Below are 22224 nucleotides of genomic sequence, written 5' to 3' on the forward strand. Positions count from 1 at the left end.
CTTTCCCAGATGTGGAGTATAGACAAGGATATATAGGGGTACAGGGGTGCTTGGAGGGTGTCTGTGTATAGAGGACAGGTAGAGTTTCTAGAGAAGGCATTAGGAATGGAGTTTTGTCCTCTTGGGGTCTCTGCTGAGGAAGGAGCTTCCGTGGGAAGCTGGGCTTCCAGCAGAGTTTCATACCTGGTTGGTCGTCCTGCCTGGACCCAGAGGCCTTGGAGGCCCAGGGAGCATAGGCATGACCTTTAGAGTATCACGTCCTGAAGTCAGGGAGGAGGGCCGGGGAGAGGTGCGCGAGGGTCTCACCCAGCGTTTGCACACCTCCGACTGAGTGTTGGGGTGGGAAAGGGTATCTCAGAGGAGGTCAGGAAGCATCTGCGGCACTTAGAGCCATGCCCTGTGGGGGACAGATCCTCCATCAGCGACGGAAGCCCTAGGCTCTTGCCCGCGGCCACAGCAGGCCACCCGACATCTCTGGGCCTCATCTCTGTCTTCTGTAAACAAGGGGTTTGGGCAGGATAGTCCTTGGGGTCTGTGCACCTTTGTGATTGTGGGGGTGAGAGGGGTGGGGGAGGCAGGTACAGTAGCAGCAGTCCCGGATGGAGGAGTGTGAGTGGGGAGACTTCCCCATGAGCGTGTCCCCTGGGGCCAGCGTCCGCATCAGGGTGGGACCCCTGTTCCTCTGCCACAGCTGGCTGCGCTGCGGTGGCCGTGGGCCTCTCGAGGCAGGCCAGAGAAGTCTGCCGCTCTGCTAGGTCGTCCCATCTACGGATGGGGACCCCGAGGCCTAGAGAGGTAGAAAACCCTGTTCCAGGGCTCATTCGCAGCAAGGAGCAGGGCTACGATTTAGACCCAGATGGTCTGTCTCTCTCTCTCTAGTGTCTGTCTATCCAGTACGGTCCCACTAACCACACGTAGCTACTATAATTTAGATTTAAATTAAAATGAAGTAAAATGAAAATTCCAGTTTCTCAGTCACACTAGCCACACTTCACTCACTCAACAGCCACACGTGGCTAGTGGCTACAGTTAGCACTGCCTGTAGAACATTTCCATCACCATGGGAAATTCTATCGGATGGTGCCATTCTGGAGCATGAAGAAGGGGGGCAGTGCATGGTCCACACACAGATATGCATGCATACACACTGTCCCTTCCACGGAGACCTGCCACGTCATTGTCCCTGTTCATTTCTTACCTGTCCTCCTCAGCCCAGAAGCTGGTGGCAGTTTCAGGAAAGCCTTTCATCTGCTTGCCTCCCTGCACAATCAGGTTGCCATTGCCCCCTCGGTGTGGTACTAGTCCCAGGCAGGGAGAGTTGGGGGATCCTAACGTGGAATAATTTGAGGGATGACAAAGTGTATCCCGTGCGAAGGGCTCTGTCTCAGGGATCTGTGTCCTTGGATCTGTCCTCAACGGACACGTATGCAAGAGTGACCAAACAAGGCTGGGTAGGATGAGATAGAGTCTCCCAGCTGTGCCCAGCTCTTCACCATAAGCCAAGGCTTTGGGAACAGAGCAGGGGTGTAAGGGACTGGGAGTGGGCTAGGAGTGACCATGTCCAGGGCCTGGATGTCACAGTCATTAGCTCCTGCAACTTAGTGCAGTCAGCTGGATTTGATTACGGCAGGAATGGGGCATTCAAATGTCTGGACAGGGGCTTCCTGACCCGTGGGACGTGGCTATTCTCTCCTCCCCCAGCCATCAGACTCTCCATTCCCCATCCTTCCAGTTCTCACCCTGAAGGTCTCTTGTGTTCTCACCGATGGCCACAAAGAGGCTGTCAGTGGCCACAAGAGTGAGGCCACCTGCTGTTAGGGCGGGTCCGTGTGTGGAGTAGCCCCAGGCCGGGAAGAGGGTGGCCCAGCTGCTGGACCTGGCTGCTGCTCTGTCCCCTGTCCCCAAGCAGCCTAGGTAGTCACCTATGGTGTTCCCATCAAGAGCTCATGATGTGGTGGCTCCCCTCAAAAACTAAACGTGATCCTGCCTGGAGCCTCCAGCCCAGGATGGGGTCTCTGAGTTAGGGGAGCTCTGGAACGTTCTGACATCCATCTCTTGCCCTGTACCAATAAGGAGTGTTTTAGAGGGTCTGGTGAGGAGGTTGGGGTGCAGAGGGACAGCCCAGAGGAGGGCGGCCCAAATCTGCCCTCCGCTCACCTGTCCGGTTGACTCTGTTGACTCCTCCCCGAACCCTGGGGTACTGTGAGCCCGTGACAGCACAGCTGTCACCACTAGACTGCTTTGCGGTTTCTGTTTTGAGGTCTGTCTTTTCCGTGTCCTCACCGTGTACCACTTCACCGACGTCCCACCTCCAGTCTCTCACCGTGTGTGTGGACACCGCACCCCTCCCAGCCCCTGGTGGGGCAGCGTGCGCTAGCCAGGAGAAATGACAGGACGCCCTGGCCCCCGAGACCTGCTGAGGCTCTTCAGCCTGCGTGTGTGCACTCGCAGACTGTGTCCCCGGGGTCCCCTGTCAGACAAAGGGCCCTGCGTGTCACCTGCGCAGGCCCTTTCCGTGAATACCCCCTCCTCTCCTGGGCCGCACGGAGGCGCCCGCCTCGGCTCACCTTGAGCACTCGATGTGGTTCAGTGAGATGCTCCGATGAGGAGGGCGCGACGCCAGTGGATAATTGTCAGAGTGAGGAGTAGTTCTTTTCTAGAAAGACTGAGGGATTACCCACCACTATGGAAGTAGTTCCTTCTTCCCAGGCCCAGATGCCCCCCATGTACCACCCCCTGACCCTCCCCCGGCTCAGTACTGGGGCTCAAATAATTATAATCCTCATCAGTGGCCTCCCCTGTTTCCTCTCTTCCCCCTCCCCCTTCTGGACTCATTTCAGTTTAATCTGTTAATTTCTGTTCTTATTTCACTTTGCAGACTATTTGCCGATTTCACAAGACATAATTTTTATCAACTAGCTCTTAAGAGAGGCATAACACATTGGGGTTTGCTACCATTGCTAGAGAGAGGACACAGTCCCGGCCGGGGCACCCCAGCTGCTGTCAGTGTCCACTGAGACTGTCCTAGCTGCCTGTTTGAACGAATGTTCTTTTTCTCATTTTTAATTCTTGGAAGAGACTCATGTCCTCATTGCTTCACTCAGTTTAAAAATTTTTTTCCTGCAGTCCCTTCCCATTTTCGCTTCTTGTGCACACTGTGAACGTCCCCCCCTCCTTCCCCTCTCCCCCATCCCCCCTGAATGTAACGGGGCCAGAGGGAGACTTCTCACCAACTTTGTAGAGCCTCCTCAGGGGAATCCAGGAAACAGCATCAAATTATTTTAAATAGTGACCAAATGGGCTTCCTGGGGCATTTCACGGGGTGAGCTTTTAGAGCTGGAACCCCGCAAGCGCTGGGGATAGGTGTCTCAGAGCACCTGTGTCCTGTGGAGACAGTACCAACAGTGAGCAAACACACACACCCTGTTCCGTAAATACTAATGTGAAAAACGTAATCTGGAAGAAAAACTATATCTGAGAAACCATCGTGATCTGGTTGTCTTTGTCCCCGGGGGCCGGTCCCTCCATGGCCATTAGCCGTAATAATAAGGTACACGTGTCTTTGAGAAGGGACAGTGTCATCACCGGGGCATTTGCTGCATCTCCGGCAGTGTGGCCGCAGATCCACGCCAGGCCCCTCCCTCCCCAGCATCCCGTCCACAGTGGCCTTGCAGTCACTGCTGGGATCGGGGCCTCTGGGCCCGCCAGGGTAGGAGGGGACAGAACACGGGGCCGATCCTGATCAGGCCGGCACCCCCGATGATCAGTCACTCCGAGAAGGGTTTGCTTTTCCCATGGCCCTGACCCCCCCCACGTCCCCATTTGAAATAGTCCCCCTCACTTGGATTCACGAAGTACAGCTCCGCAGGGCCCGCAAGAGCCACCGCCTTGTTTACGCTCATAGTTTGTGAGAAGTGACCCGCCTGCTTCCACTGGATGCATTTGGTATGAGCAAATCCATCTGTTCGAATGTCTGTCCTTGAGACCCTACCTGTGTGGTTTTGCTCATCTCTTTAAAGATGCTCGATGTAATCATTGGTTAGTTTCCTGTTATTTTCCCGCAGGCTTTTTCATGAGTGCTGTTTTTTTTTTTTTAAACAATTCTGTATGGCTTCCCACCCCCACCCCCGCTTTATTTGCTATGAATTGCTTTGCTTTCGTGAACTTGTCCTAGTATGCTCGCCTCACCCACATTTTAGCCATTGTGAATTTTCTTCATTTCTGTAAATAGTTCATCTGTGCTGCTCCCTAATGACGTTTTATTTTTTCCCCCTGTAAGCGACTGAGGTAGAAAAATAAATTGTTTACCACGGACATGCTGTGTGCTGCCGTCTCTTAGCCTGCAGTGTCCTGTTCTCGCTCCGGGGGAGGTCAATGCACTAAATAGCCGGTCCCGATAACAGCCTAGCGCAGTTTGTGAAAGCATGCGGACTCTCCCTGGCTGCCGCCTGTCCCCAGCCCTCCCCGCTGCCTCACGTCCCCTGCACTTGCTCGGGGTGGTCCTGTCCTTGAGCAGAGGGGCAGAGCATCTGCGCACAGCAGCTGCGTGGCCCGCCCCCATGCCCCTTATCTGCCATCACTCTTGCCCTCCAGGGAAGATGCCGCTGGAACATCTGGAGCGTCTCACATCTGTGCACCAGGTGTACGTGAGCTCATGCACGTGCTCGTGCGCGCTGGCCGGTGTGCAGTTTGCCCGTGGTTTGCCTTGAGAACTCCCCTGAATGGTGCAGGTTGGGGGAGGTCCCCAGTGTTGCTGGACGTGAAGCGAGAAGGACCTCGTTTCCAGGTCCCCCACTTGGCCATGTAGTACCATGTGACCTGGAGCGAGTGATGTAACCCTTGCAGCCCTGGGAATAATAATAGTGCCTAAGTGGTTGTTAGAATTAAGTAGGATGGAGGGATACATGTCAGCATGCCTTGTAAATTGGTAAATGCTATGCAGCCAGAAGTTTTAGAAATCGTCTTCTTATTATGCCGCTCTCCAGAGTGGTTGTCTCTTCCTCATCAACCTCAGCAGAGCTGCCTATTGGTGGATCTGCTTATCCGTGAAAGAAATGCTGTAGGATCCCCCCGAGGGAAGCCAGAGAATTGCTGGGACTTCTTTCCCACCCTTACGCCCCATCCCTGCCCCTCCATCCCTCCCCCTTTACTCATCGTCAGGCACTGGATTAGATCCCAGCTATCTAGACATGAATGAGACTCCCTCCTTCAAGATGCTCATAGTCCAGCCGGGGGAGAGAGAACCAGTCATCAGACCCAGTGACCATCATGAGACAGGTGCTTAGCTAGAAAGAGGGAATCACTCTTTGCTACAAGGGGACAACGGTGGCTGCTTGTCCAGCCTAGGGTGCTGTCAGGAATGGCCCCTTAGAAAAGGTGACATCAGACCTGGATCTTGCAAAGCCACACAAAATTAGCTATGTAAATAAAGAAAGGAAATATATCCCGGACAGAGAAATGACATGCTTAGACACTGAATCAGGTGGTTTTAAGAAAGAAAGAACACAAAAAAGTAAGAAAACACAAAGTAGTGATGGCTAAACAAAATAATTTGTTTCTCTCTCTCATGTAAAAGAGGCCTGGATTTGGTTTCACAGTATTAGAGGTCTGGGTTTCTTTTATCTTCATGTTCCAGTCTCTTCAACATAAGACTCCACCTCATAGTCTAAGAAGGCTGCCCAAGCTCCAGCCATTACATACTCATCCCAGAAGAGCACATCTCTTCCCTTTAATACTACTTCTCAGGATTCACGTATGGCACTCTGCTTAGATCCATTGATTTGATTTTAGTCACATGACTAGTTTTAGCTACAAGGGATCCTCAGAAATGTCTTTATTTTAGGTAACCACATGTCAGCTAAAAACGGGATTCTGTACTAAGGAAGAAAAGTGGAGTATATATGGGATAATAATAAAAGTAGAGTAATACAGGATACCTAGCAATCTGCCACAAACCTGAGAGAGGAAGCAGCCCATGTCCCACGGATTACGTCGATTCCAGAGTATGGGCAGCTTACGGGAGCAGTTTGCGGTGGGAGGTGTGGGCAGACGAGGCTAAAGAGGGCAGCAGGGGTGAGTCATGGTGGGCTTGTGAGTCACATTCAGGAATTCAGATCTAATCCTGAAAGCAAGCGGAAAGCCCTTAGGGGATTTTAAGTAGAGGAGTAAGGTGATTCAATTGCCAAAGTGAATCAGAGAGGTGGGGGCCAGTGGAGAAACCACAGGGTGACCTCTGTTCCCTTTCTCCTGCACCTTCACTTCCTCTCCTCTCCCCTCCCCTCTGACTCACACTCTCTTGGCTCCATTCCTCTCCCTGCCTCAGGCTGGCCGGTGGCCCTGCAGGGGTCCTTCAGCCAGGTTGGTATCACATAGCTCAGTGCTCCCACCTCCCTCCTAGGACAGTTCATGGGGGAGCAGCCAGGCAATGCCCCTTCCAGGCGGGGACACCCTGGGACTCGGGTTCTGGAAGTTCCAGTTTGTGCTTGTACCTCTCCAGCGACAGAAAACAGGTTTCATCTCGGGTGCGGATATTGACTGATGGCTACTGGCCACCTGGAGAACTGGCTTCAGGGCAATTTCGGGGCCAAGTCCTCACTCAGCAGAAAGAGGGGCTGTGATTGATTAGCGATGCCTGCAGGGTTGCTGGATCGGGGACTCGTGCCCACTCGCCACGGATTTCGCCTTCCTTATTCGTCTAATGGTTCTTGGGTGCCAGGGGATTTTCGGTCACTCTAGAAGATGGCCATTATGTTTCACACAGAGGGAGGTGGGTGTGGTCTGAGGAGAGGTGCAGGAGCTCAGGGACACCGTGTGCCCTCTGGAGAAGAAGCCTCAGTAGGGACTGCAGCAAGGTCGGCTCCGGTCAGGTCCAGCTGGTCTGAGCAAAGTCAGGCTTAGTGGTCGGTCTTGTCCTGAAGGCCGTGGCTTGAATGTGGAAAGCAGAGTGCAGAGAGCCCATGCTCTCGGGAGGGGAGGGCGTTTGCTGTAAACTGGCTGACTGGGGAGAACGGCCTTGGCCATGGGCAATGGGCTGTTTCCTGAACCAACCTTGTCGGTTCCGTCTGGTTTATGACATCTTGTGAGGTGTTCAGAAACGCCGTTGGCTGCCACCCCACAGGCCTAGGATCCTGCCTAGATTGGTCACCTGGACCACTGCAGGGAACAACTCCAGCGCCCTTCCATCCACCCCTTCTTCCTGCCCCGCCCCCAACGTTGGCCGACCTTGAACTGCTAAGATGTGGTTGGCTTCCCAGGTACTCGGACGGAACCTTGGGCCCATGTGCCCTGGGCACCCGCAGCGAGGTGTTTGGGGTCTATAAACAAACGCTCCCTTGTAAAGAAGGCCCCTCGTGACCGGGCAGCCCCCGCACATCTGTTCGTCGTCCGCCCTGATCCGCACAGCCCTACAGCCCTCACGCTTGTCTCCAGGGATTACGCCCTTCCCAGATTGGATGCAGGGGCAGATTTTCAATCACAAGCTAGCTCATTCTGCGGCCCGTGCCCCCCGCCCCTCCGGCCCCCTGGCCCTGTGTGTCCTGGGGGCTTGTCCTCTGTTTGAATGGGAAGGGCAGGCTCAGTCAGGGAAGCAGGTCCGCTGCTCTGGAAGAAGACAGAGGGGTGAGATGTCACCCCAGCCCTGAATCCTGGCTGAGGGCTGCCGGGAACCCGTGCGTGGGCCTGGCTGCAGCACCTTCCCTCCGCGTGGAGAATCAGGAGCTAACACTATTCCCAGATGAAAGCAGAGCGCAGGGCCTAATAGGCACTTAATAAATGTTTGCGGAAATGAATTGGAGCGATCTGAATTGACGTGAATTGCGGGTTTCACTTTCGATCAGCTTTCTGTGCCTCTTGAAGCTCCTCTGCATAAATAAAGGGAAATGTAACCAAAGGAGCGCACAGCTCCCCATGCGAAAGCCCGGAGCACTGTGGCCTCCCAGGGCGCCTGCCCCCAGCTTTCTGGGAGAGTAAGGCCTCCTCTGGGCCTCCGTGTCCCCATCTGTCCAATGGGGCTATCGATCCTTGCCCCACTCCCTTTCCTCGTGGGTTGTTAAGAGGGGCCCTGGGATCAGGCATGATCTAGGGCTTGGGGAAAGAGGGGGGTGGTCGTGTCCAAAGAAGGAGGGGCTCCGGCAGAGGCAGAGGCAGGGGCAGCATGGGGAAGGCTGCGGGCCTGGCTTCGTCCCTCCTCCTCCTGGGGGCTGAGCGCTGCACCCACTGAGCCCATCTACCCCCGCCCTGCTGCCCTTGCTCCTCTCCCACCTCCCGGGGTACCCGTACCCTCAGGCTCACAGAGTCCTGCTTGGCCTGCCAGCTCGAATGGAATCACCTTGCTTCAAGCCCTTCAGGTTTCATTTCCATCAGCAAAATCACGTGAAAGCCTGCCACTTAAAACACAAAACAACAACATATTGAGTGTGAAATTATAGGCGGATGGCAGTGGCAGTCCTGAGGGATGGGCAGTTCATGCCCTCCAGGACAGCCAAGGACAAACCAGAAGGCAAAGGTGTGGCCCCCACTCCTTCCTCCTCCCCAGGCTGAAAAGAGGGAGCAGAGTCCTGCCCAGAGACCTGGCCCCAGAGTGTAGGTCAGCTCGGGTCCCCTGCCCCTGAGAAATCCCAACCAACGGGGTCACGCCCTCTCGCCCTCTCCTCCCTGCGCCTTCGTTTTGAGGGCGGGGGCACAGGCACATTTTCTGCAGTGTGCTGGAAAGGGTCATCAGGGCCTGCCCCAGGCCTGGTTCTCTCCAGGCACAGGGATGCTGAGCGAGCGAGCGAGGAGGTCAGAGCCTGGAGGACATCCCACATGTGGCCAGATGTGTTCCTGTGCGGTCTGACTGGTGTGTGGAGTGAGCATGGGGGACTTTGCTTGGAAGGCTCTCAGGAAGGGCTGGCACCTGAATTGGGTTTTGAAGTGCAACTAGAATTTCACCAGGCAGCGGATGAGGGAAAGGTATTCGTATCCAGGGACCAGAGGTTAAAGGCACGAAGGCATTATATGTCTTCCTCCCTCGCATTCCTGCCGCTGTTCATTGTGACCCCTCTCTGGGCAGATGCTGTGCCATTACCTGGGCCAGGACAGCTGGAGAACAGACTTTGTCGTGGGGAAGTCAATGCCACTTCCTCCCAGACGGAGGGAAGGAATTTGTGGGCTGGAGATGCCGTCCCCACCCTTGTCTCAGGAGGCTGTTTCGGGTCTAACCCTTTGTGAATACCACTGAGCCAGCCCAGAGTGCCCTGGATGCTAGCTGCCGGGGCTGGCTTCTTTGAAGGAGAGCCTTGCCCCAAAACACTCGCTTGTCGGGGGAGGGGAGAGCACAGCCTGCTAATGCCCCGTGGAGGCCCTGCTGCCCTGCTCTGAGCCTGAACGGTGTTCAGCTGGCCCCAGGGCACCCCTGGTGTTTCAGGGGAGGGTCTAGGGTAAGTGCTGCAGCTGTCCTAGTGGTCTGTGTTTAGGATCTCTTCGTCTGGTCTCTGGTACCAGCCTTGAACAAGCTAGGATTCGGGTAAAGCTAGAAGCAGGGAGAGGCACCTTCTTCCCCCCACCCCCTCACACCCACCCACCCACCTATCCATCCTTTACACATCCAGCGCATAGTTCCTAAGCACCTGCCATGTCACAGGCTCTGCCCTCGATGCTGGGGACATGGTGCTAAACCAGAGAGACATGCTGTTGCCTTTGTAGGGCATTTGGTAGGGGGCAGAGAAGAGAGCAGGATTCCACCGAGACAGAAGGACCCAGAGAGGCTCCTCTGGCCAGGGCCTTCCTAGAGGAGCTGTGGGGAGCAAGAGGGCAGCCAGTCCAGCTGCCCTGAGAAGCACCTGAGCTCCAGGATCCACGTCCACACCTGTGGTCACCATGTCATAGGGCCCTGTCCCTCCCTGAACCCCTGCAAACCCCCTGCCTCCTGCAGTCACATTACCCCACCCAAGTTAGCACTTGCACTAAAGATAAAACCTACCCTTATCACTCACAAGCAAATTATAAATGTTATCTATGAAAGCCCTTTGGAAGTGAAATGTCATGTAAATTAATAGGATTTTAGAATAGGAAGGCTCCAGAGGGAGTTCTCAGCTCCGCTACTGTTATTACCTTGGGCAATAATAATAAAAATAGAAATAAAAGTTATTCCACTTACTGATGGCTTGCCGCATGCCAGATACGCACTGAGCACCCAGTGCCATCATCTCACTGTCACAGGCGCCCTGCCAGGAGGCGCCATGAACTGCATTTTTAGAGGAGCAGAAGGAGCCCGGGACAGAAGTTACGTCACAACGAATGTGAGCCATGGCATTTGACCGCCTTGCTGTAATCACTCTCTGTACGGTTTCCTTGAACCGCTCTGGCCCTGGGGTCCTTCATCTGTGAAATGGGACTAGCAAGGTCTTCCTTGTGGAGGTGTGGGGCTGGCTCACGGTGGTGACCCGGGCCTCTCTAGGAAGGGCCGGACCTGAGGGGACTTTCTGGGTTCTTGACCGTGGAAAGTGCCACTGCGGCAGCCGCTGTTATTCTCAGGGGTGCGAGGACTGTTTTCGTATTGTCTAGGCTGTGTTCTTTTATCGTACAGGTGAGGAAACAGGCGTAGAGAAGGTTCTGCCATTCGCCCTTTCAACTCGGGCTGGCATGCAGTGGTATGTCGTGCTGTTAACAATGTCAACTATGTCTGTGCCAGTTGGTAAATAACAGCCGCCCTGCACCCCCAGAGCGTCCCCACCACCACCTGGGCTGCCCCCCAAGACTCCCTGACCATCCCCCAGTCCACCAATCCCACTGATGCCCAGTATAGCAGTGGTCAGTCATTCAATGTCAGAAACAGCTTGTCTCAGGAGACAAAAAGTGGGGGGGGGGGGTCTACATTTTACATTGGGGGCAGGGCAGGGGAAGTTGAGATCAAAGATGTTAGTTTACTCACAGAGCTAGTGATGGGGCCGGGATGGGGACCTGGGGTCTTTCAGCAAGAAGTCTTGGGGTGCTCAAGGCTTGAGTGTTGCCTGTCCTGGTCCATAGAGGTGGGAGCCACAAGGGTGCTGTTTGGAACCGTGCTGGGGCAGAGCCATTGCAACGGCCCATATAGAATGAAGCTGGGGGCAAGGTAGGTGTGGTGAGGAGGCCTGAAAAGACGTGAGGCCATTTCGATTTAAATGGGCCAGCAGGAGACCCTGTGGGGAAGAAGGACAATTTTGACTCAGCGTCTGAACCGTTGAGAACCAGGAGAAGTGTGAAAAGCCATCTATCTGAACAGCGAGCTCTAGAAGGACCAGTAGACCAGTGGTGTGTCGTGGCACCCTTGGTGGGGGGTGGGTGTGCATCTCACGGGCAGAGATTGCGGTGTTTATGAGGAGGGGCGGGGAGGACTCTCGCTTCTGAAAGGAGAAACTCTCAGAATAGTTGTGGATGTCTCCCTCAAAACGGTAGTCTGGAATGCCGTCACTTGAAGGTCTTAGTCTCTGGTCTCAGAGAGATGGGCAGAGGTTCGTTCTGTGGGCAAGTGGGTGACCCTGGGCTATCCAGGGCCACAGACTGCTGGTATGGAGCAACAAGGGCTGCTTTGGGGGTGAACTCCCTGTGGCCGTCCTCACTCTTGAGGTCTTGCTGGAGAGACTGCGTGATGTTGAACAATGTCCTTGTAAGGCCAGGAGCCGGAGGCAGAGCCCTTGTCCTGTGTCAGCCGCTCCTGGTGCTGGGCCCCCTCTTCCAGCAGAATTTGGTGTAGCCACGCCCAGGGCTGGAGCTCAGCTATGAGAAGGCCCAAAAGCAGACATAGGGGCCTGGTTACAAATTAGATGGGTCCATGGTAGAGCCCTCCCCTGTCCCTGGCAGAGTGAGTCATAGCTCCCCTTGATCCAAGGCCCTGCTGCTTCTTGGCCAATTTTCTCCCCTTCCCAGGGAGCTGGTTTGTATGCATCATGGTCCCACAGATAAAGCCTCCCCCCCTTTCTTGTCAGAGACTAGCAGCTATGAGCTCCACAGGGACAGAAGACGGAGTTTCTTTCACTGCTGTGACCACCGTGCTTAGAACAGTGCCTGGCATTTGGTGGGTGCTCAATAAATATTTGTGGAGAGGGTAAGGGTCTGAGAACAGGTCTGGAGGTGGGGAAGGCTCTAGCGTAAAACTTCTGCAGAAGTTTTGGGTCAGAGAAGTGCTGTGGTCCCAGCTCTCTACCAGTGGGGGGCTAGGAAGACCCTGGCAGGAGGTTGCTGGGCCAGAGCCCCCAGGTGGAGCTCTCTCAGCCTCCTTTCTCCCAGAAGAGCCCCAGCCCCCAAGCAAGCAGTGCCTGAAGTGTGTTCTCAGTTCTCCTCCTGCAGCCCTCGACCCCACACTCGGAGCCAGGAGCCAGGTCTGCGTTGAGACCAAGGCCCATTCCTGAGTTTCATTATCCATCACCAGGGAGATGAAGCCGCAAGGCTCCAGGTGGGGGTGGGGTAGGCCTTGCCCCACTGCTGGTGTCCGGGGGCGTGGTGATGGCAGGCACTCTGTTGTGCTTCCTGAGCCCCCTGGTTTGGAAGGAATCTGCAGGCAGACACACAGCTTTCCCTTTGGCCTGGGCACCCTGGGTCTGCGCTTACCTCTCCTGGGAATTTGCTTGTCGTTTCCAAAGGATGCTCCCTGACTTGGTTTTCATGCTTCCATAAACCCTTTCATCCAAACAGAGGCTCTCTGACAACCAGACTGTAAAACGTCTCAAAGGTTGAATGTGCAGTGTACCTTCCCTTTATCTCCATTGAAACATCTACAGAGAAAATTTAGCTAAACAGCAATTGCATTGAAGGTTATTTGGGATGATTTCTGTGCCATCCCTCTGCTATAGGTGCCAACACCCTTGGAGCTCTTGACCCCGGAGCCTCTCACTTCCTTTTGGCAACTGGGAGGACCCCGGACCAGGCCTGAGCTGCACGCCCTTCCTTTGCCTGTACCCAGGCAGGCAGGTCTGGCCCTCTCATTGGCCCCTCTGCCTTCCACCCCACACTCTCTTCAGTACCTCTGCGCCAGTAGGAACCCCAGCCCCTCTTCTGGGGGCGGGGCGGGGGGGGTGGAGGAGGCAGAGGCGGAGAGGTGGGAGGGGGTGAGAATGGCACTATTGGTATCCTTAGGGAATGTCAGTCTTGCTCCTAAAAAGGTGTGTGAAAATCAGATTCCTATTTTAAATGCCAGGAACTCGGGTTTCACTTTTTTCCCTTTTTTTCCAATGGACACATGTCTGCTTTCTTCAAAGCAAAGTTTTACAATTCAAGCATGTACACGTGCCCCTTTGGTTATCAGTTGCCCCACCTCTTCAGGCCCACTTCTGATCTGGATCCCCTAGGGTCCTCCTACTCCAAAAATGCACCGTTCCCCCCTCTCCCCACCCCCCTGCACCCTGTTGCAGCTGCCACTCTGTCTCTCTGCACAAAGCCGTGGGTTTCCTTTGAAAGAACCTGTGCCAGGCAGGCCTCCCCAGGAGGGGGGCAGGGCCCGGGCCAGTCGGATGACAGATGGGAGCGTTTTCTAAACTCTTTCCGGACGTGTTTCCTACATTCTGGGTGACCACTTCTTTGGGTTGCTTCTTTTTGAGTGTTTGGATTCAGTGAAGCAACGTTGGGTTTAGCCAAGAATGTTGGAACCATCTAAAGAGAGAGCTGGTGGGGGAGATACAGGACGTGCTGGGGAGGGGGGCAGAGAGTGCTTTGAGCAAGCACAACAGAGGAAAAGTTGCTTTCATAATGGACCATTCGGGATAGGAACACACATTACAAGAGAGTGTTTTATAAAGATTCCCCTCAGAGTCGCAGCCTGTTGGAGCCGTCAGGAAGCTCCGAATTCTCTCCTCTCCTCTTTGTGCGAGGAGGCCCACGCACTCCGCCAGGGTCACAGAAATAAGTAGTGACTGCCAGAACCATCTCCCTGGCAGCCCACTCCCAGGCTGTCATCTTTTCATGCTGGGCAGGGAAGAGGGTGCAAAGAAAGAGGTGCCTAGCCTGACACCCCGCGGCTGGCAGGCAAGGAGGCACCCTTTCGGTGTTTACTACAAGCTAAGGCTTCCTCTAAGTCAGAGATTCTCTGCCTCCACGGGGCATCAGAAGCATCTGGAAGGCCTTTAAAAGCTAGAGATGCGGGTCCCCCCCGATTCTCAGTGTGTAGTGAAAGCTCCCCCTCGGCCAGGCTGGAGACCCGCTGCTCTCAACGGAGGCCCTGCCATGGGTGTCGTGAGACATGGTCCCGAGAATGAGAGTCTCTGCCATACCACCGGGAGGGCCTTCCTTTCCACAAGGAAGCGGAGTGATGCGCTGGGCGACGTGCACTGCCATTTCACCTTTTAAGACATTTTTAAAGCCTTTCAACCAGAGGTTCTTGCCCTTGGCTGTACACTGGGATCACCTGGGAAGCATGTAAAGGTCCCACTGTCTGGGCTGCAGCCCAAACCAGCTTAATTCAGATTCTGTGGGTGTTTGTCAAGGTACCCTGGGGGTCCAGGGAGCAACAGAGGTGAGGACCAGCATGGGAGACAGAGCAGGGCGCGCGCTTGAGGGGCTGTTGCCCAGCCCCCTCCGCTGGTTCATTACGCGCCTGGGGGCATTTGAGTTTGTCCCCGCTGGGGCTGGAGGGTCACAGGAGGAGAGGCAGCTACGTGTGCAGAGGACGCTGCCGTGCACCAGTGGCTCCCAGCTCTGGCTCTCGTGAACCACGTCGGGCCTTCCTGACCATCAGCAGCTGATGCTCCACGAGAATCTTCTGTGGGGCAGACTCTGCACTAGGCCTTAAGTGGGACATGGGGCTCAGTCCCTGCCCTAGAAGAATTTGTCACCCAGCAAGAGAAGTAAGATGTGCACATAAAAATAACTGCTTCGGTGAGGCAGAAACCGGCGCGTGCCACGGAAGCAGTCAGAAGGAGGCGTGGTGTCCTAGAACTCTCACAAAAATCCAAACTGCCGTTGACTTCTAATTTGCCATCAAGTTTCTCACAGCTCAGAGAAGTCCAGAAAAAGCATCTCATTCAGTCAGTGGGATGGTGACAGCTTTTACTGAGTTACAAACCCCAGAGGTATGTTCGTATGTTTGTATGAACATACCCAGAGGTATGTTCATCCCCGAGGCACCGCTTTCCGGGCACAGTGACTTGGGTTTGTCGTCCTTTTACATCAGGAAGACTGGTTCATGCAGGGTCGGTGGGGGGGGGACCGTTAGAGGTCATCTGGCCTCACCTCCTTGCAGCAGATACGAGTTGGTTACTCGGGACCCAGAGAAATGAAGCGCTGTGCCCAGTTACACAGCGAGGCCAGGGCAGTGGGGGTTGGAGGCTGGGCTTTGACCCCAAGCACGGGGATCCTCCTGTTCTCCCCTCTGAGGGGCAGAGGAGCTTCAGACTAGCAAGTCTGGGTCTGCGGGTTTGACGGCCATTAAAGAAGGCATGGCACCTGCTCGTGCCTGGAGTTCCAGCATCAGCATTATCCTTTTGTTCCCAGGCACCCTTTCTTTGCATGCAGGGTTTTCGAACAGAAGGAGCAGACCACATTCCTAATGCCCAAGTTCCCAGGTGGGCAACCTAAGGCCCCAGGCCCCGAGATTTTATCAGCAAAACGTTTTTCTCTTTGCTGCCTGATTTACCACTAAGAACTGGGAAGTATTAGAGAGGACGGTCATGCCAGCCGGCTTGGCCCAGCTGTTGTTAGAGCTGAACGGGATGCACACGCTAATCTTGAACTGGGGAAACTTAGCTCCACTAAAATGACGTCAGGACGCTGGGACAACATGAAGGATTATAGGCCACTGTTATGGGTAAAGAATTCCAGCCCCCTGTGTGCTTATGACTGTCTGATCTTGTGGGGAAAGTGGAACAGCCCTGCACGTGAGGGAGTCCCGTCCTAAAGGCAGGGCTGATGGCGGGACAGGCCTCATCAAAATGACACCTACTGTTCATTTAAGCTTACTCCCTGGCAGGAATTCATCTGAGCATTTTGTGTATATTAATCCTGCACTAATATCATCACCTCCTTTACAGATGGGGACATGAAGGCACAGAAAGGTTAAACAACTTGCCCAAAGTCACACAGCTAGTAAATGGCTGAGCCGGGATTTGAACCCAGGATTTGTGCTCACCTGCCTCACAAGAAGCCCAGTGGCTCCCTTCCATTGGCCGGGCAGGCTATATGAAGGAGGAACCCTCTCCCCACATTCCCAGCAGCTGAGAGGGGACGGTCATCTATTCTGGGCAGTCTGGGTGTTAGGGCAGCCATGGGCACTCAGGGGCCAGGGGCTCTGCCCTGTATCTTTGCTTGGGCCTCAGCCTCAGCAAGAAGCCTGAGCCCTGTCAGACCTGCCTGATTCCCCCAAGGTCTTCTCCTGAGTACTCCCAACCAGGGCAGTTCTCTCCTCAGCAGCCCAAACCCTCCCCCCTTCAAAAATAAAATGAGACGTTTCCCAGACAGCTAGGCCGCCATAGGGGACCGCTGGCTCCTCAGGGCCTGGGGAGAAATGCTGAAAACAGGACCACAAAGCAGGTCTGGAAGGCTTCTCCCTGCACCCCCAGCTCTTCCAGGTCCAGGTCCAGCTCAGGAAGGCTCATTTCCACCATGGTGTGGTGTGCTTGGGCCTCCTGGTGGTCGGGTGCGTCCTGCTATCCTAGAGACAGCCTCTTCTCCATCAGGAAGCTTTAGGCCAGGGTCACCATGCTTCTTTGGCCTCTGACAGCCCCTGGCTGGGGCAGCCTCTCTCTCACATACACACCACACACACACACACACACACACACACACACACACACACACACCACCTTTCTTGGATCTGTGTTTGCCCAGCCCCAAGGAGAGCCCAGCCACCAAGGAGAGCCCACGGGGGTGGGGGTGGGGGGCCCTAGTAATAGCATCGGGCTTATCTGCCAGGTCATCTGAAGAATTGTGGGGTGACAGTGCAGCTGAACCGCCTAAGAGACCGGGAGGGGGATGGCAGGGAGCTGGGGAAGTGGTCCAGGACATTCCCCCAGAGGCTGGGCTGGGCCATGGGGCTGTGGCCCTGGTGTCTCAGATGCAGTCACTGCGAGGGCTGTGGGCTCCCCTCTCCAGTGTGGGGGGCGGACTGAGCTCTCTTCCCCGGCCCTCTTCTCACACTTGTCAGTCTGCTTAGCCCTGCTTGATGGTTGAGATGAAATTCCAGCCCTTAGCGGTGTCTGATGCCCAGTCTCCAGCAGAAACCTTTATCTGAGATTAAGGATAATGGATTTCCTTTCTTGGATAAGCTTTTTTTTTTTTTCTTCCTCTTTCTTTCAGACTTTTTCTTTGGTCAAAAATGCGCTTGACTCCAGAAAATAGACCTTTTGTTAAATGTCTTTTTATTGACTAAACTCGCCTCCCCCCCACCCCATTCTGCCCCCCTCTTCCCCCCACCACACGGTTTCATGCTTCCAAGAAAACCTTCCGTTTCAAGTACGGGTGAGGAGTGCAAAAGAATAACTTGACCTTCCTTCTCTCCCCGCCCGCTTCCTTTTCCTTCAGGGTCCCCTGAGTTCTGCGGCATGTGCCTGCAGCAGGGTTCAGGGGGCCTGATGTGCAGAGGTTGGGACAGGGAGAAATAACTTGACTTCTTCCTTATTTTCCTTCAGCACTTTCTACCACCACCCGCATTTCCTGCTGGGAAGAAAGGGGGAAAGGACTTGGTGGGGGAGTGCCTTCGTGGGTCTCAGGTGGCAGGGGTCCGAGGCAGGGGAGGGAGTGGCCTCCTGGCACGTGTGGGGTCTTCATGGGAGCTGGGAAACCCACTCCAGCGGCCAGGGATGACCTAGTACCCTTATTTCACCTGGATCTTTCTTTTTCCCCCCTTCAACAGCCCTATTACCATATTTAAATGCAAGTATGTCTTTTTTCATTGACATTTTAAGTAGCTTAGCCTGACCTTTTTAGAGTAGATTGTTCCGTTTTGAACTTTTTTTCCTCCCCAGTAGTTCGGTGTAGCTAGGACAATAGTCTTAGAGTTTAGTGGGCTTCTAGTTCGCTGTGTTTGGGGGATGGCTCTCTTTCTTTCCTTTCTTTCCTCCCCAGGTCCCTGCCCCCCGTGGTGCATGTGTTTCCCCACTCTGTCCTGTAGCAGGTCCGTATTTGGGAGGCTCTATGGCTAAAGCTGAGCAGCTGTCCAGCTGCCCGTTGTTCGCTGCTGGCTTCTGGCACATCGTTTAAAACCACAGCCTTTGGAAATGGGTCTTGAAATCAGGCCTCAAAAAGTCTGCCTGGATGGCAGACGGTGATTGTTCCGTGTGCGCGAGAGTATCTGTGCGTGACTGTGTGTGCGTTATGCTAGTAGCCAGGAGAAGCCCAGGGTAGGGGACGCGCCCACCTCTTCCTTCCCCTGGACATTCTGCAGCCACACTGGGTCACTTTGTCCCTTCTGACCGTCAGTCGCAGTTCTGGGACAGCTTGCTGCCCAGGGTGTTATTAGACAGACACTTGATGGAGATCCCTAGGAGACCCTTCACTGCCGACTTGATCAGGATGCGGAGCTTAGACTGGAAAGCCAGATCGAAATCCCCGTAATGGGCCTCAGGAGGCTGAAACGGAGAGACAGAGCCATAGGGCTCACCCCACTTTGGTCCCTGCAGCTGCCCACTCCCTCCTTCTTGGTGTATCTCCTGTGTACGCAGGCAGGCAGCCGGGCCTCCCAGCACACCTCGCCCTCGGCCTGGCGCTGGGACGCTGCTAGGGCCAGGCTTTCCAGAGTCCACACCAGCAGAGCCTTAGGACAGCAGCTAGAGTTCAGCCACCTCCTGGCCCAGGGGCCTGTGCTGCCCAGAGGCTCGGGGCCACCTGCTCCGGGGACCCCTGGGCCATGCTTGGCCCTGCCCTGGACACTCCCTGGGGGACCCCCTCGATCATGGCAGGGATAGCAGGGACCCCGCCCTGCTCCCAAGAGAAGATCCTTCTCTCCTCGTAGGCTATTTCGGTGTGCCGTCTAGAACTAGTTTCTGGGGTGACACGTGTAGGAATCAAACACACCTAAAGGTGCTGTGCTTTCCAGAAGCCTGCGAGCCACTGACCTGCATTCCTCCTAAAGGCTGCCCCGCAGAGATCCCTTCTCGCTCCTGTCCTCTGGAGGGGGGTGGAGCGCGGCCTGTGAGCCCGGGCTGTGCTGGGGGGCCCCTTCCAGGGTCCGACCCTCACTCCAGCTCCTCTTTCCCCGCCAGGCTTCCCGGCAGCGGCTTACGGACCAGTGGCGGCAGCGGCGGTGGCGGCGGCAAGAGGCTCAGGTAGGGAGGTGTGCGGGACAGGCGCTCCCAGGCATGCCCCAGTGTGCGGGGGAAGGTAAAGGCCCTGTTGGATCTGTGTGGCTGCGTCTGTCCACTACTGTCACCACAGCCCAGAGGGTGGGGATGTGGGGGGCACGGGCAAGGCCCTGCCACCCAGGGCAGCTCCCAGTGTGGGCCAGTCTCAGGACTGCAAACCAAAGGTAGACTCCTAGTCTCTCCTCGAGAAAAGAGCAGTGACCTTCTTTTTGACTTTGGACAGCCCCCTCACCTGACAGCCGGCTTCAGGGCATCTGCGGCATTTCCCTCCTCAGGGGAACTTCGTAAGGCTCCTTTCCTTGGGCCTCTGACCTAGCCAGAGAAGTTCCAGGTGGTGAGAGGGAAGCTCCTGGCCTCCAGGCCCCTGCTGCACCTGGCAGGTGGCCTTGCAATTCGACTAAAAGCCTGGTCCCGGAAGGCCAGAAGTGGGGCCAATCCCAGCCTCCATGAACTGGAGTGATTTCCTGAAGCCCCTGTTGCATCCCCGACTCTCCCCAGAGCGGAGACCGGAGAGCCGGACTCCACCTGCCAAGGGAACTGGGGTTTTCTCTCCCACAGAACTGCCCTGGTCCTTTGGTCTCCAAACCCAGCCTCTTAGGAGGTCTAGAGCCCCTCAGGTGAGGTGGGAACGTTTTCCCAGCAGCACTGTGGGGTCAGGTTGGAGCTGGGTATGTCCAGGATGCAGGCCCCAGAGTGGCCTTCTGTCCCTCTCCCCCAGATGTTCCCCACCTTCCTAAGCAAGCGGGGCTTCTGCTGTGCTGGGCTACCAGGGAGGCCTCCTGGCCACCACGCCCCAGCTGCTGAGACGCCCTTGCTCCTCCTAGACTCAGTAGCCACGGTTTGCAGCTCTCCCCCCCACGCTCCGCGGAGCACCCGGGAAGCAGTTAGTTTGACAGGGCTCTGAGGAGGGCAGGGGGAGGGAGGTGCTTGTGGGGTACCAGGAAATGGGGCATTCAAAGCCCAGAGGGCAAATGCCAAAAACCCAAACCCTCAGTGATGAGAGACTGGCACAGTGAGGCCCTTTAGAAACCTCAATAAAAATCCGTTCCATGCAAACTGGCACTGCCTCGAGCTACAAAGGACCCACTCCCCGGAATCGCCCACTGGGGGGTTGTTTGGAAGGGCCGGGAACTGTCTGAGGGCTGCTGAGGGCCAGTTAGCCAGAGAGCTGTGCACTTGTGCTCAGCCTCCACCGGCCCCGGTGGGCCTCCAGCAGCCCCCACCTGCCCTCTGGCCGGTGCCCCTTGGTGCCCCTGCCCTGGGGGCGGGCGCGCCGCTGCCTGGTGTCTCCCTGTTCTGTTTGGTTTTTTAACTTGAGTGCTTTTTGGTATCGTTACAAACGAGCCTCTGTCCTACCTGTGCCTGGTGGGGGGGACGACAAAAAGAAAACTCGAGATTTTTGAGTGTTGTTGGTTGTTTTCTCCGTTCAGTTTCTTTCTTATTATAACTTGGATTATGAAACTAAACTTTAACCCGAAATTAACCCTGCCTCTCTCCCCACCCCCATTCTCCTTGACTTCATGGCAAGTTTAAAGGGCAGCATGGGGTTCTTTGCGAGTCTGAGAGCGGTCTCCCCATGGTCTGTGCCCCCCTCCGCCACCCCCACCCTCTCACGGACCCCCAGAGCCAGGCGGGAGTCCCACCCATCCCCCTCTAACTCCTAACCCCCAACTCCAGAGCCATCTCCAACCACACTTTTTTTTCCAGGATCAGTGGTGTTTTATTTGTAGCCATTTCCATCGGGAGCCGAGTCTCCCAGCGGCCATTCGAGGTCAGCCATGCTCATCGCTGCACTGTTAGTGAATTCTATTCAGGAGCGTGCTCCCAGACCACCTGCCCACACCAGCCTAGGTTAGTGCAAGGAGTAAATCCTCAACTCCGAGGCGCCTGGCGCTAAGGGTGCAGGCTCGGCCAGGAAGCTACAGGGCACCCCACAGTGCTGCCTGGGGCTCAGGGGCTTGGGGTGAGCCCCAGGGCAACGACTAGACTGTGCCTGCCAAAGTCAGAACACCGCCTGGGCTGGAAGACACCTTCCTCCGTGTAGACAGGGTAGCTCAGCACCTCAGCCCCATCCCCTCCTTTGGACCTGGAGCAGGGTTACAAGGTTGGGGAAGGAAGATCTCTGCCTGTCTGTCTTTTAGTGCATTTTGACCTGTAAGGATTGTCCCTTCCCTCCCTCTAGAAAATAATCTGGACTACGAGCCTGGTGAGATGGCCAGTTATTTCCCTGTTGTAGTGGCCCCTCGGTGGCATTTTGGCAAATACGTGAGAGGGACTGCACAGACTTGTTTGCGTTTGTGCCTAGGCCTAGGCCAGCAGGTGATCACTGAAGGCTGACTGCCCGGTTCTACCTTCCCCTGCTCCTGCAACCCTGCCCCCACACGCCAGCTCCTTCCCGGGGGACGGGGATGTTCCTTCAGCCCCCCGGGAAAGCAGCCTCCGCTGTTGGAGGGCGTCACAAGTCCAGGCGCATTGTCTTAGAGGAAGAAGCTGGTACAGGGAGTCTGGAGTACCGACCTTGAGTTTGGTACTCTGCCGAACCTGGCAGGGGACTCCAAACAGTAGGAAATGTGGCCTCCTTTCCCCAGGGGCTGGCTGTCAGGCTTGGTCTAGGGATCGGGCGTCCTGTGGAAGGCCTTATTTTGCCTTTCATGTTTGTCTAGCTCCACAGCTTTGGGTTTTTTTTTTCCTTTCATAGTATGATGTGCTGGGGGAGCTTCCCGAGGTAGAAGCACCTGCCGAGGGCCGTGGGGTGGGGGGAGGGGGACACAGCTTGCATTTTGCTCAGGTTGGCAACTTGTATCTGTCAGGGCTATGGTGTCAGGGTAGGAGGTCCAGGGGGGCCTTGAGCTCTGCAGCCACCTCAGCCAGCTCCTCGGGGCCAACCTGCCCGCCTTTTCCTAATTCACGCAGGACCTGAGGTGAGCAGGGCTCAGGTGACCCCCCGCCAGGGGAGGTCCCTGCCGACTCCTAGATAACTTCA

General features: G+C 55.6%; 1 protein-coding gene across 9 annotated transcripts in view; it reads left to right on the forward strand.

The window, feature by feature from the left end:
- The window catches only part of MSI2 (musashi RNA binding protein 2), a 387367-nt gene that overhangs the window by 336705 nt on the left and 28438 nt on the right, over nucleotides 1-22224 (forward strand). For 6 of the 9 annotated variants that reach the window (XR_015721318.1, XM_045773328.2, XM_045773329.2 and 3 more), the window contains exon 11: nucleotides 19143-19205. The exons of 1 other annotated variant lie outside the window; for it this stretch is intronic. Coding sequence is in view for 7 of the 8 variants with exons in the window: in XM_045773328.2 (XP_045629284.1) it covers nucleotides 19143-19205 (63 nt within the window). In the remaining variant the exon portion in view is untranslated. Of the gene's footprint in view, nucleotides 1-2878; nucleotides 4315-17794; nucleotides 17819-19142; nucleotides 19214-21285; nucleotides 21291-22224 lie in introns of those variants that run through there. 2 more of the 9 variants (XM_087854525.1, XM_045773334.2) reach the window with 2 other exon arrangements.

The sequence above is a fragment of the Ursus americanus genome, chromosome 23 (genome assembly GCF_024610735.1).
Source record: "Ursus americanus isolate L20-20 chromosome 23, mUrsAme1.1.p, whole genome shotgun sequence".
NCBI lineage: Eukaryota > Metazoa > Chordata > Mammalia > Carnivora > Ursidae > Ursus > Ursus americanus.